The sequence below is a fragment of the Heliangelus exortis genome, chromosome 9, assembly GCF_036169615.1.
Source record: "Heliangelus exortis chromosome 9, bHelExo1.hap1, whole genome shotgun sequence".
NCBI classification, from domain to species: Eukaryota; Metazoa; Chordata; class Aves; order Apodiformes; family Trochilidae; genus Heliangelus; species Heliangelus exortis.
Window position 1 is genome coordinate 22,644,304 of NC_092430.1, and position 12,520 is coordinate 22,656,823.

General features: G+C 40.3%; 1 protein-coding gene across 4 annotated transcripts in view; it reads left to right on the forward strand.

The window, feature by feature from the left end:
- GOLIM4 (golgi integral membrane protein 4) overlaps nucleotides 1–12,286 on the forward strand; it is a 31,240-nt gene extending 18,954 nt beyond the window's left edge. For all 4 annotated transcript variants that reach the window (XM_071752723.1, XM_071752721.1, XM_071752725.1 and 1 more), the window contains 9 exons: nucleotides 1,705–1,872; nucleotides 2,453–2,785; nucleotides 3,954–4,192; nucleotides 5,683–5,759; nucleotides 6,198–6,310; nucleotides 7,468–7,641; nucleotides 8,354–8,422; nucleotides 9,964–10,044; nucleotides 10,378–12,286. In XM_071752723.1, the coding sequence (XP_071608824.1) occupies nucleotides 1,705–1,872; nucleotides 2,453–2,785; nucleotides 3,954–4,192; nucleotides 5,683–5,759; nucleotides 6,198–6,310; nucleotides 7,468–7,641; nucleotides 8,354–8,422; nucleotides 9,964–10,044; nucleotides 10,378–10,533 (1,410 nt within the window). In that variant the 3' untranslated portion in view covers nucleotides 10,534–12,286. The remainder of the gene's footprint in view (nucleotides 1–1,704; nucleotides 1,873–2,452; nucleotides 2,786–3,953; nucleotides 4,193–5,682; nucleotides 5,760–6,197; nucleotides 6,311–7,467; nucleotides 7,642–8,353; nucleotides 8,423–9,963; nucleotides 10,045–10,377) is intronic.
- The last annotated feature ends 234 nt before the right edge of the window (nucleotides 12,287–12,520 follow it).

The following is a 12,520-nucleotide window of genomic DNA, read 5'->3' on the forward strand; positions in this document are numbered from 1 at the left end:
CTTTCAGAACAGAAGCTATTTGCCACAGTTGCAGAGTTTCTCCTGCAAACCAGCTACAGAAAGTTCACAGGGGATTACTGCTTGGAGATGCAGCTGGATAAATGATCCCTTTATTTCTAAGAGTCCTCTAGACATTAAATACCAGTAGTCAGTACTCCACTAATGAATTTGTGACCTGAATCTTTAAGGCATTGTCATCTTTGTACTTTTCCATAACTCAAGCAGCCAGACAGATTGATGATATATTTTTATAAACCCTGTCTTTCTGCCAGCAAAAATGCCTGGAATCCCAGTGTTCAGCTCAGAACAACTCCTGCAGAGGAACAGAGTACTTGAGTCCTGATCTGGACATGCACTGTTTAAATATCCCAGCACTTGAGTCTCCCTACATGAGCAGTCAGTGGGGAGGGGGAAAAAAAAAAACAAATCAGAAACCTGTGCATTAGTCTTACATTAAGTAAATACTATTTTTTTCCTCTAAAATGTCTCATTGGACTCTTCAACAGTAAATCAGGAAAGAGAAGCCTCCTTCTGGAATGACAAGAGTAATTACTGCAGTTCTGCTTTGCTTTTAGGCCCATCACATTTAATGGATGCCATAGGCTTTTGGAGATGCTTCAAGGTGTGTCTGGCTTCAGAACTGTTCTGCATTGCATCATGTCAATCTGGAGCACTGTGGATATTGTTTTGTATGAGTATTTGGCATTGTCCATCAATGCATTGTGCCTGTCTGCTTTACTATTGATTGCTATGATCCCACATAACACACCAGAGGACATCCCCAGTCACCAGCTGTAAACTGTAGCCAGCTTTTAACTTCATTTCAGAAGGATTAGGAAATGCACCTCTGACTTGGAAGTGCTGCCTCCACTGGAGCAAGCCACAGACCCTCTTGTTGGCCACCACCTTTTCTAGATGCACCTGGTCAGCTTTTATAAATTCTCTCCATCTCAAAAATTTCACTTGATGAGACTTCCTTGTACATCTGCTGTATAGACAGGGACTGGAGCACCAATCACTCTGCATTTCTGCATTCTAAACTTTAAAGTTTTTCTAAGTGTCCTTCCTTTTGAAAGTTACCTTGTACAGAGGTAAAAGCAAACAAATTATATTTTAGTGTTGCATTTCAGGAAGATTTTAGAAATGTTTTTTTTCCTTTTTTTTTCCATTTTTTCTTGCTTTTCACCAAAGGTGTACTGTCACTGACTTTCTTTGCCTCAGTTCTCTGTGTTGGCTGTTGTCTTGTGTAACACCTGTTTAAATCTTGAGGATTTGGCATTTTTATTACATGTATGCACTTTAAAACTCCTTTTTCTGAAAGAACTGCACTTCTTTACTGGTAGAAAGAAGTTGTGGTGCTCTTGATTTCCCTTCCTCAGTGTGCCAAGAAAACTGCATCACCCCTTTTGACAATTCTCCTGCTTGGCATGAATAAAACAAATCTCCCTCTTTGTCTCACAGAGATTTTTCTAATATCCTTTGTATGCATGTGCACTGTGGCTGAAAAGATTGTCATGAATCAATGTTACTTGGTGTGTGGAAACAACCAGGTTTAAAAGCTCCCATCCCTTCCCCTCCCTGGAGTTTGCTCTGATGTGAATATCAAGTCTTTCCACCATGACTTTCCAGCAAGTGCACTCTGAGGTGCCTGTATTTTATTAAGAAATTGATTTGGACACACTATAATGAAGGTGTTGACTTTAGTCCCAGGTGGAGGAGTACAGACAGCTGAAGGACACACTCAATAAAATCCCAAGTTTCCGCCAGCCTGAGAAGTTCAAGCAACCAAATGAGCAACCAGAGGTGCAAGCAACATCCCCCACCAGTGACCTCCCCACACACCACGAAGCTGTGGCTGAAGAGCACAAGGAGGTATGCTAAAAAATTTCATTTTTTAAATAATAATCAGGTAGCTAAAATTTTATAGAAGCTTTTTATAGAAAAGCTCGACCCGAGTTCTGAACAAATGCTCTTCTCTCGTGTTTTATAAAGTTTCTGTGGCACAGAAAATTCAGTATATTTAAAACTGGCTCCCTACCCAGTGTTCCAAAAGATACAAAGCAAAGCTGTGGGTAAAGTCTTGAAGTTATACTGTCAGCTGTGCTTTTGTTTTCCAAGAGTACTTGGCCAGCAGAACCTGTTGGAAATAAAAATACAAAGCTTCTTTTGCAGATAGGGGATTTCAAGAGGTTTGTTCCACTTCAGATAAAACTTCAGAGGCCTGATGGGCTTTATGATGCACTTGTACAACACCTTGCATGGCTGCAGAGCCAGGAGGGGGCTGCTGATACCCTTTGGCAGGAGCAGTTGCTTGTTCCAAAAGCAGTCTTTGGCTTTCCTGCCTCCAGCTTCACTCTTGCCAGGCTGAAACAAAACCATCCTTGGCTCTCTTGAAAATGGGAACCCCCTGGTATCTGTCTTGTGCACACATAATCCTGTGTGTGTTTTGCAGAATGAGAAGCTGAAAGAGAGAGAAGAAAGAAATTCCCAGGAAAGAGAAGAAGACTCTGAGCGTTTCCACCTGCGAAGGAGCACTGGGGAGAGCCAGCATGCCAAGGAGCTGAATATTCAGGAGCAACAAGAAGCTGGAGAGGATGATGAGCAACGTGTTGATCAGGTTGAAGAGGAACGCAAGAAAGAACTTGAAGAGGAAGAAATGGAGCAGGCAGGACAGCCTGAGCACCTAGAGGAAGAGCAGGATCAAGCACCAGAGGAGCATGAGTGGAAAAAACAGGAGCAGAAAGAAGAAGAAACCAACATGTTGGGTGATCATCTTCATTCAGAGGTATGGAGCTCTGCTTTTTTTCTACTGGTTGATTAGATTTGCTGTTTAACTGGAGGAGTCCTTTATCATTCCTGTCTCTGTATTGCACTTGCCTTTTTCTAGGCAAAATCAGTGTCAGAGTTACAGAAAGCTTAGGATTAATGCACTTTTTTTCAGATAAAATTGTCATATTTATAGAAAATTGAGATTCAAAGCATTTGGATGCATAGGATTGAGGCTCAACTTCAGCACACACATAGAGCAGTGCTTGCCAAATGCTTAATGAACATCAGTTTAGCTGATACAAGCAGCAGATGGAAAAAAGAGCAGTCAGGTTGAATCCCATCTCCTGCTTGAAGTTTGAGGCCCTTCTGATGGGAAGGAGACAGCTGATGGGAGTGAGATTTATCTTCAGCACTCTGGTGGAGAGCTGTCCTGCCTTACTAATTTGCTGCATCTTAGCAAATTGCAGCATGTTTCCTTGTCAGATGTGCCTACCTCTTGTAAACACATTTCCATCTAAATGTTCCCTGTCATTTCACTTGAAATGTTAACTGCAAGATGAGCATGGCTGAAGCAGGAAGTCTTGCTCTGTGCAGCTCTAAATAAAACCAGCAAATCCTGGACTGACATTCCCAACTGGATCTCCAGTGGAAAATACATTTTACTGCTCTCAGCTTAGGCTCTGTAACACACACACACGCTCTCCTAGCAGATGATGGTTGAGAAGGCAGTGTTGGTGAGGTGCAGGAGCAGTAGATGAAGCTGTGAAAGTGTAGTTAGTTTAAGTCACTGGCTGTAAAAAATGTGCCATGTCTCATTTCAAGCTGAAGGCAGCCCCTACTAAAATCACCAGTTAGATCCATGGGAGCAGATTTACTGCCTTAACTGCCAGCCATCAAAACTTGATTTTCCTGGTAATATGTTGAGGCTTTTATTAATATCTAAGAAAAGCATGGCTTCCCCCAGCCTATTATCTCCTTCCCCATGTCCTCCCTGGAGCCCTCCTGGTCTTTGTTGAAAAGGAATTCAACTTTAAGCAGAGCCAAGAAAACCTGAAATAATTTTGCTGTAGCTCTGCCTGTCGTCTGCAGCCTCTGCAGATTTTTCCCGCCTGTCACAGTTTTCTCTGTGTTTGTTTCTGATCTCTGGAGTGGTGCTGAATCTCTGCCCGACATTTCTTTGACAGAAAACATCAACAAAAGCTGTCACAAAAAGACAGAAGTCAGTTTATGAGCAGCAACTGGAGCAGCAGCACCTTGCAGCCCGAAGAGCAGAGGAAGCCTCTCGGCTACGGGAGCATCAGGCATCACTGCAGCAGCAGAGGCTGAGGGGACAACTGCTCAGGCAGCAACAGCTCCAGCAGAAAGAGCTCCAGCTGCAGAAGGAGGCAGAACAAGGAGAAAAACTCTATAAAAACAGGCTGAGGTTAAATTCTTTTACTTGAGTTTGTCATGGTCTGTGCTGCTTCCACCATAGGACCTTTAAAAAGAGGGCGTTAGACCCCCCAGACACTAAACTCAGTGAGCATCATCTTTTTTCCAGGGGTGAAGCTGATTGCTGTTTAAAGAGGTTTTTTCCTTCCTTTCTTTTTTTCTTTTTTTCTTTTTTTCTTTTTTTTCTTTCTTTTCTTTCTTTTTTTTCTTTCTTTTTTTCCTTTTTTTCCTTTTTTTCCTTTTTTTCCTTTTTTTCCTTTTTTTTCCTTTTTTTTCCTTTTTTTTCCTTTTTTTTCCTTTTTTTTCCTTTTTTTCCTTTTTTTCCTTTTTTTCCTTTTTTTCCTTTTTTTCCTTTTTTTTCCTTTTTTTCCTTTTTTTTCCTTTTTTTTCCTTTTTTTTCCTTTTTTTCCTTTTTTTTCCTTTTTTTTCCTTTTTTTTCCTTTTTTTTCCTTTTTTTCCTTTTTTTCCTTTTTTTCCTTTTTTTCCAACTCATTTTACTGTGGAAGTCTGAAGTCTGGAGTAGTAAGTTCATGTTGCCATGCACATCCTAAGAGGAGGTTAGGGGTTCTGGCACATAACACCCCTTCTCTTCAAGCTTTCATTTAAATTAATAATTATTCTCTTCTAAACACCAATTATGATCTGTACTGAGAAACTCCAGTATCAGGTATGCTTTAAGGTACCTAAGCTGAAGTTCCTCTTAAATTTGAGGTACCACAAGGACATTGTGGACACGAGCAGCTTGTATTATTTGCATTGTAGAGGCAAAAGCCTGATTTCAGGGGAAACAAACACCCTGATACTTTCATAAAGTTGTTGTGAATGCAGTTATATTCATGATGTCACAGCTTCCAAATGCCTTTCTCCCTCCCTGCCATATTTCCTTATTTTTCTGTTTAGTTTAAAATTGTTAGTGACAAATTTGTCTTTTGGAATCTTAAAGCCCATTGAATTTTCTTTGCTAAAATATTGAAATATTAATAATTAACTTGACCTGTGTTCCAAAAGGATTTTGGCATGAGAAAGCCTTTTATAATTGATAGTCAAAATACTCACTCCTGCAAGAACAACCACACGTGTAAACCCCTTGCAAGATGAAAGCTAAGTCTGCTTTTTCAACAAAACTGATCCATGGAGTCTGTTTTGAAGATGTTTGAGTGTTTTTTTGTTTCCCATTCATAGTATTTGTGCTTTGATCAGGCATACCCCAGCTTAGGAGTTTTGAAAATAGGAGGCAGATCCCACTGATACAAAGAAATACAAGCACAGAAGTTAGTACAGTAGGACAAGAAAGTCTTTGTTGTATAAAGTGTATTTCAGGAAAGATGTGAGAAAATATTAGGTCATAGGAAGCTAAACTGGAAGCCATTCAAGCAGGAGATGGGAGAAGCAGAGATGCAGTAAGATTGTTGTTTTTTTTTTAAGAAACAGAAACACACTTTTTTCAGACTGAAATGATGTGTTTGCATTGCATTTTCTCAGCCAACAGGCTCATTATGATAACGTGGACCAGGATATTGTGCAAGGGGAAGAAGAGCAAGGGATTCATGAAGAAGAAGGTAAGATAGTGTTTATGTTCTTATCATTTTCACAGGTTCCCTATGTACTGTCTTTCCTGTGAGATGTCAATACTAATTTAATATCCAGTTTGAATTCAAGTGAAATATAAACTCACAGTTTAAAACCAGAAGCTCAAATAAAACTGGTTAAAGTGAGTGACTGAAATACAGGTATTAGTGAAGATCATATCCACAAGAGTGTCCCTTTGATTGAGCTGCTTTGTGGATCTCTGTTACATTCCTGGTTCTGCCTGTGATTTTGTTTGATTTGCACAATCTTTCAGGGCTGGTTTAAAAAAATAATTCTGGGAGCATTATCTGTTTGGCTAAAGGCTGCCTACTATTAAAAGCACATATAGAAGCCAGTATGTAGGGGACTCTTTTAAGAGCTAGCTGGGAACTGCTGTTTCTGACATAATAATATCAAAAATTTGGCAGCTTATGAACGTGACAACCAACGCCAGGATGAAGGTGAAGAAGATGATCAAAATAATGCAAATGAGCAGCAAGAACCAGAACATCAAGCAGCAAATCAGCAGGCTGGTGGATCTGTGAGTATGAATTAAGATGCTATGGATTGCAGTTGTTCCTGAAGTGAAAACCTAGAATCTCATCCGACATAACTGCACATTACAGAAATAAGATAACCAGAGGTCTGTGAGGAAAACAAGTTTGACAGTTTAAAACTACATCTGGATCTATTTAAAGTTGTCCTCACTGATTTGGGAAGAAATCAAAAAAAGTTTCCTTGTTGAAGCAAGTTGATTTTCTACATTCCTTTGATCTTTAGGCAGAATAAAGGATTAAGATTTAGCTGAGACTGGGACTGGTAAGCAAAAAAATAACAGGATTAACTCATCAGTGGTCAGTCAAAAAGAGTGGTGAGTGTATTTTTCATGCTGTACTTAGTTGAGAGGGTAAGAGCCAACTCAATAGCCACTGAACCCAGCTGTAGTCAGTACAGAAAAGTGGGAGTTTTGAGGACACCTTAGCAGTGAACACAGCCACAGTATTAATTGCACAGAGAGCTGGGTGCAGGAGATTGTCCTGTCTCATATTCCTTGGTGCTGTGGAACATCAGGCACAGCATCTTCATTCCCATCACCCTCAGCAAATCAAGCTGTGAAGTAAATACTTGTCAAGACTCTGTAACTTGTTAGATGTGAAGTTACCAGAAATGGTTTTACTGAATGAGAAGCAGAAAGGAAATGTTCATTTTCTGAATGGCAGAATGATGAAGAGTGAATGCTGTCTATGTACATAATAAAACAAAAGCAAAGGTTAATGCTGCAGGACAGGCTGGGACTGAAAGATCCCACAGCAGATTTGAGCCATGAGCATCTCAACTCCTGCCTCTTTTCACCTGGTCCCATCAGGCATTGTCTGTTCTCATAAACAAAAAGAGTTGAACAGCCTGTGTGGAGTCAGTCACCAGCTTCAGTCTGGGACACAGACCCACCCTGCAGTTCTCTCTGTGTCAGTGCTGAAGAACTTTTTCATTCTGGACCCATTCTGTATGGGCTGGGGTTTGATTTAGGAACCCTGATGCCTCTACAGAGATTCCAGCTGCATTTCAGTGGGTGTGGGCTGGCCTTGTTCTTAAGGTTCTTAACAAGAACCTTGTTCTTGTTAAGGTAGCTTTCAAATTAAATGGAATTTGCCTGAGAAGTCAAATTATGTATTTAACTTTCTGTTCTGAACATTGCAGAAGGCAGCTGTGGAAGATGTGAATCCTGCTGATGACCCAAACAATCAGGGAGAAGATGAATTTGAGGAAGCTGAGCAAGAGAGAGAAGAAAATCTCCCAGATGAAAATGAAAATGAAAAGCACAAGCAGAGCAGTGAGAAACAAGGACACCCAGGAATGGAAGAGCACCTAGTGGTCAGTAAATGAAACCTCTGCAGGTCCTGTTTAAGGACAGGGTAGCACAGCTGAGCCAGATTTTTGAAGCCACTGAGCTTTGATTTTTGAAGATCTCCTCTAAGCCATATATGACACGTGGAGGTCAAAGTGTGGGATGAGTCCTGGTGACAGACTGCTGTGTCTGTCATCACTGCCTCACCCAGGGAGCCTTCTGGTCTCATAGTTCAGGCCCCCTTCTCTTTACCTTCACACAAGCCCTGGCAGGAACAGTATCTGTGTTCATACAACCTTCATCTCTTTGCACAAACCCCTTCTACACTGTTTCCATGCCATCAGCACTCAGCTGTAAGCTGCTCCAGCCATTCCAGTGAATGCTGTGCATTTCAGCCATGGTTAAACTGTAAATTCCTCCAGGCAAATAATACTCTGGAGTTTCATGGCATTGGTCTTTAGAGGTGTGAATATGTCTTTCTTCCTGCTTAGTATGGAAAGTCGTGGTTTATTCTATGAAGTGATTTTTATTATAATCATTCTGCTGTCTTTTTTAATTTAGAGGAGTTCTAAATCATGTAGCTGGGCTGTCTTTAATGCTGCTGAAAGCACTATAACTTTGTTTTGCCATGTTACTGGAGCTTTAAAGTTTTAGTTCCAGAAGAAGAAGCTTTAACCTTCAGTTTTCTAAAGTTAATGAGCATGCACAGAGCTAAATTTTGATATGATCTTTCTGCAGATGGCAGGAAATCCTGACCAGCAGGAGGATAATGTGGATGAGCAATATCAGGAAGAAGGAGAAGAGGAGGTAAGAAAACAGAAGACATCTGTGGGTCACACAGCATGTTAACATTTCAGATCTCTTTGGAACTGCAAAATGAACCCAAATCACTTGGTCTGACTTGATGAAACCTAGGAAGCCTTTGCCATTACTCTGCTGTCCACTTCTGGGAGTGTTACTCGTATTTACATGCTGCAATCCATTAGTCTTCCATGCAACACAATTTTAATTAATTTTTTAATTTTAATTTTTAATTGTGCAATACTTGAAATGATCCACAACAGAAGGAAAAATTCCTGAAAACCTCAAGCCCTCTGCAGGTCACCCAAAACCTCATTACCTTTGTATCTCAAATCACACGCTGCTGCTCTGGGCAGACTGCTTCCTTGGCCAGTTACTCTTAAGCTCCAACCTGATTTATCTCTTCTCCTCCTTGGCAATCCAAGTTACATAAACCCTTTACTATTTGTGGAGTCAGTCAGGAAGCTTTTAGCACATTGCTTTGAACTGCAGGAGAAAAGGAGGGGAGGAGACTATTTTCCCATTGCTTGTGAAATGTCATGCTCATTATGCATGCACAACCACAAGCTGACCTGCAGTTCTTTGATAAATACCTAATCAGTTGCTATTTTGTACTTCATACATAATGATTTACAAAAAGCAATAGAAGTGGCTGCTCATTACTGCCTTATGGGAAACACTTTGTCTAAATTACCTGCTCTGCACTCAAAATTCACCAGTTCAACTTCAGGTTACTTAAATCAAGCCAGGTCATTAGGAACTGGGAAGAGTTGGGCTTTGCCAAACACTCTTTGGAGCTGTGCAGGAGCATCTTAGCCAGCTTGCAGGGCACCATTTGGAGCAGATTTGTAGAACAACACTCTCCAAAAGAAAATGCACTTCACTTCTCAAAGCATTCCTCTCACATTTGTACCCAGACATCAAGTGACCTGGAAGCAAGGGAAAGTGCTGATGTAAAAGGAAGAAGTGATAGATAAGACCTGAACATCTGGAAAACAGATCAGCATGGTCTGCTTTCCCTTCAGCTATAGAGTTAGAAGAGATCATTTTTCACTCCCAGTCCCCTTTGCTTTTTTTGTGGTTTCCCAGGAGCAGTTGGCATGAGGATCACTCAGCTGCTGGGAAAAGAGGGACAAAGTTACCATTAAATCCTTACATTGCATATGAGAGCTGAAATAGTTCTGGAAGCCCACAGTGGGGTGGAAGTGTCAGTAATGACTGTTTGCTGTGTCATGACAAGGAGAAAATTACATATATGGGTAATGAAAACATGGGATGGAAATCTAAATGTGTTAGCTGCTGATAAGAGGATCTGTGAAAATTGTAGTTACAAGTTAAATAGGCTGTCAGAGGGGAGTGAGGTTCCTGATTGTTGGGTGGTTGTTTGGTTTTTTTGTCCCTTAACCTCTCCGTGTTTTCTCCTCCCTTTCTCTTGAACCTTCATTCTGTAAAAGTATAGCTGTAAAGTTATGCATACTTAAGCCAGAGGCTACTTTAAAAAAAAAATTAAAAAATTAAAATGTACAGAACATCCCTGTGCTTTGCAGGTCCAGGAAGATTTGACTGAAGAGAAGAAACGAGAACTGGAGCACAATGCTGAGGAGCCATATGGTGAAAATGATGAAAATGTAAGTGCTGTGTAAACCCACAGACTCTGGGACATGATGGAACCCTTCCCAGAGCTGCCATCAGCTCACACTGACATTAAATAATCATTGTAGCTTGCTTTAGCTCATAGACCTTAAAATTTCATGCTGTCCCAACTTCCCTTTGCTCATCCTTCCACCCCCACATCCCTTCTTGCTGCCTGGAGGACTTTGGAAATCTCTTTCTGTCCATGAGCTCCAACAGCTCCAGCTGACATTCAGTTTTCCTTCACTTCATCTCATTGCCCCTAAATCAACCACAAGGAAGCAGGCAGGAGCACTGAATCTGTTGTTGGCTTCTTTTCTTTCAATCAGGCAGATGAAAAGAATAATGGAGGGGAAAATCAAGAGCAAGAAATGCAAGAAGAGAACAACCAGAAAGAAGTTCATGAAGAAAATTATGAGGAGGAAGAGGAGGAGGAGGAAGGCAGAGCTGTTGCAGCCAAAACTCGTAGACGAGGGGAGATGTAATCCTCTGCATTTTCCTACCAGTACACAAATCCCTGGGTTGTCTTTTTGTTCTTTTAAAAAAACAAAAAGAAAAAAAACTTTTTTAGAATATTTAATTTCCAAAAAAAAGGTTTGTGTTTTACAGTTTTTACTTTTATATTAGATGCTCTCCTACGTTTATATGAATACAGTATTTTGATACTCTAGATTAGGATTTCTTTTCTATTGAAGCTGTACATAAACAGACATCATAGAGGTTTTAATTTTTCATAATTCTGGGTGTGTTTTATAAAGGCCATTTTGGAGTACACTTTCACCTTGTCCAAGCCTTGACAGATGTTTCAGATACATCTGAGGGAACATACCTAGTGCCTGAAGCCAGCCCACGTTGGTCACCCCAGTGTCTTTCCTGACACAATTTCTGTGACTAAGGGCTGGCCACACTACCCCTCCAGGGCAGGGCCTGGGGTGCTCGTGGAGTCCCAGGGGTAGTTTAATTTTTGTTCAAATCCTTGGAAGATATGCACATGCCTCACTCTTTGCAGGACCAGGCCTTTTAGAGGTGCAGAAGAGTTCTAAAATATGCAAGTTTTACAAGCCTTCAAAATACAGCCAGGTTTAACAGCTGTTAATTCTCTGCAGCTGTTTATATGCAGTTAAATTATGCATTTATTTTAATGAGCATACCTAGGTACTGCAATTACATGCACTACATAGCAGATAATGCAAATGGGGGTGTGCTGAGAGGAGATGGAAGCTAGAAAGCAATTTAGACTTGAAGATCCATTCTGCCAAATCAAAACACTACAGCTGTCACATGAGGGAAGATTCAGAGGAGGAATGATTTTTGTCCTAGTTAATACATGAAAATATTTGAATTGGGACATCATCACCTCAGTGACATCCTTTCTGGATTCTGTAGAGAGGGTTAAGGCACCTTGACAGGATTGGTGCAAGATGTTGAAATAATAAGGCCTTTACCTTCTTATTTATTTTTGAGTCTATGCTGGAAGGATTTCTGATTTTTCCCACTAGGGGATGCAGACCAGGGACAAATCCCCCAGAAGTTTAGGTTGGTTTCTTTTGGGTTTTGTTTTCTTTTGAACAGCAAACATCTCTAGCACTGCATGCCAAATTGTAAGGGGGGGGAGGGAAATGACACAAAACCTGTGCCTTGGTGGGCTACTATGAACATAATCCCAGTGCATGAGTATATACAATATTTGTATTGGTACAGACCCCTGGTATTTAATATATGTTTAAAAGGAGAATGGGAATCTGGATTTCCCAGGCTACACCCCATTGCTGGAAATGAGGTGCCCAGTAGCTCCCCACAAAAGTGTGTTAATATATAAAAGGGTTGGGATACTTTCCCTTTTTAAGTAACAATGCATAGCAATGTTTTTGGTTTAATTTTTTTTATATGAATGTAATTTAATTCATTTTTCTACTAACTCAGTTACATCGTGTTATATAGTTGGGTTTTGTTCTTTGCAGTTTTCTTCAGTAACCCAGCCACAGTGCTTATGTTTCATAGGAATATTTTTGTCAGCAAGTATTTTGGGTTTTCCAGTTACCATAAATCAGATTTATGTATAAAAAAAAAGTTTACACAATACTGTAAAATGTATAATATGTACATAATCTTAAAAATACAATTATTTTGGTAAATTGGCCTGTATTTTTAATGTCACAGTTGCAATATTTAATTATTTGAGGCATAATAGTACTTGACTGCAGTCAATAAACTAAGACTATAGTTACTGGTCTTTCACATGTGTGATGGTTTAGTTTCATTTATATTAATTATATATTAATTTATATTAATTGGTTCACCATTGCCTCTGGAGGTATGGACAACATGGACTTTAAGTGCAGAGAAAGCCACTTCCCAACTCATCTGCAGGTACACACTACCCACCAGCCCATCTTTACACTAAAAGAAGGTTTTTACTTCCCTTTTTCCAGCAGTTTCCTGGCTGCACAGGAACTGAAACAGGTGCTTCCC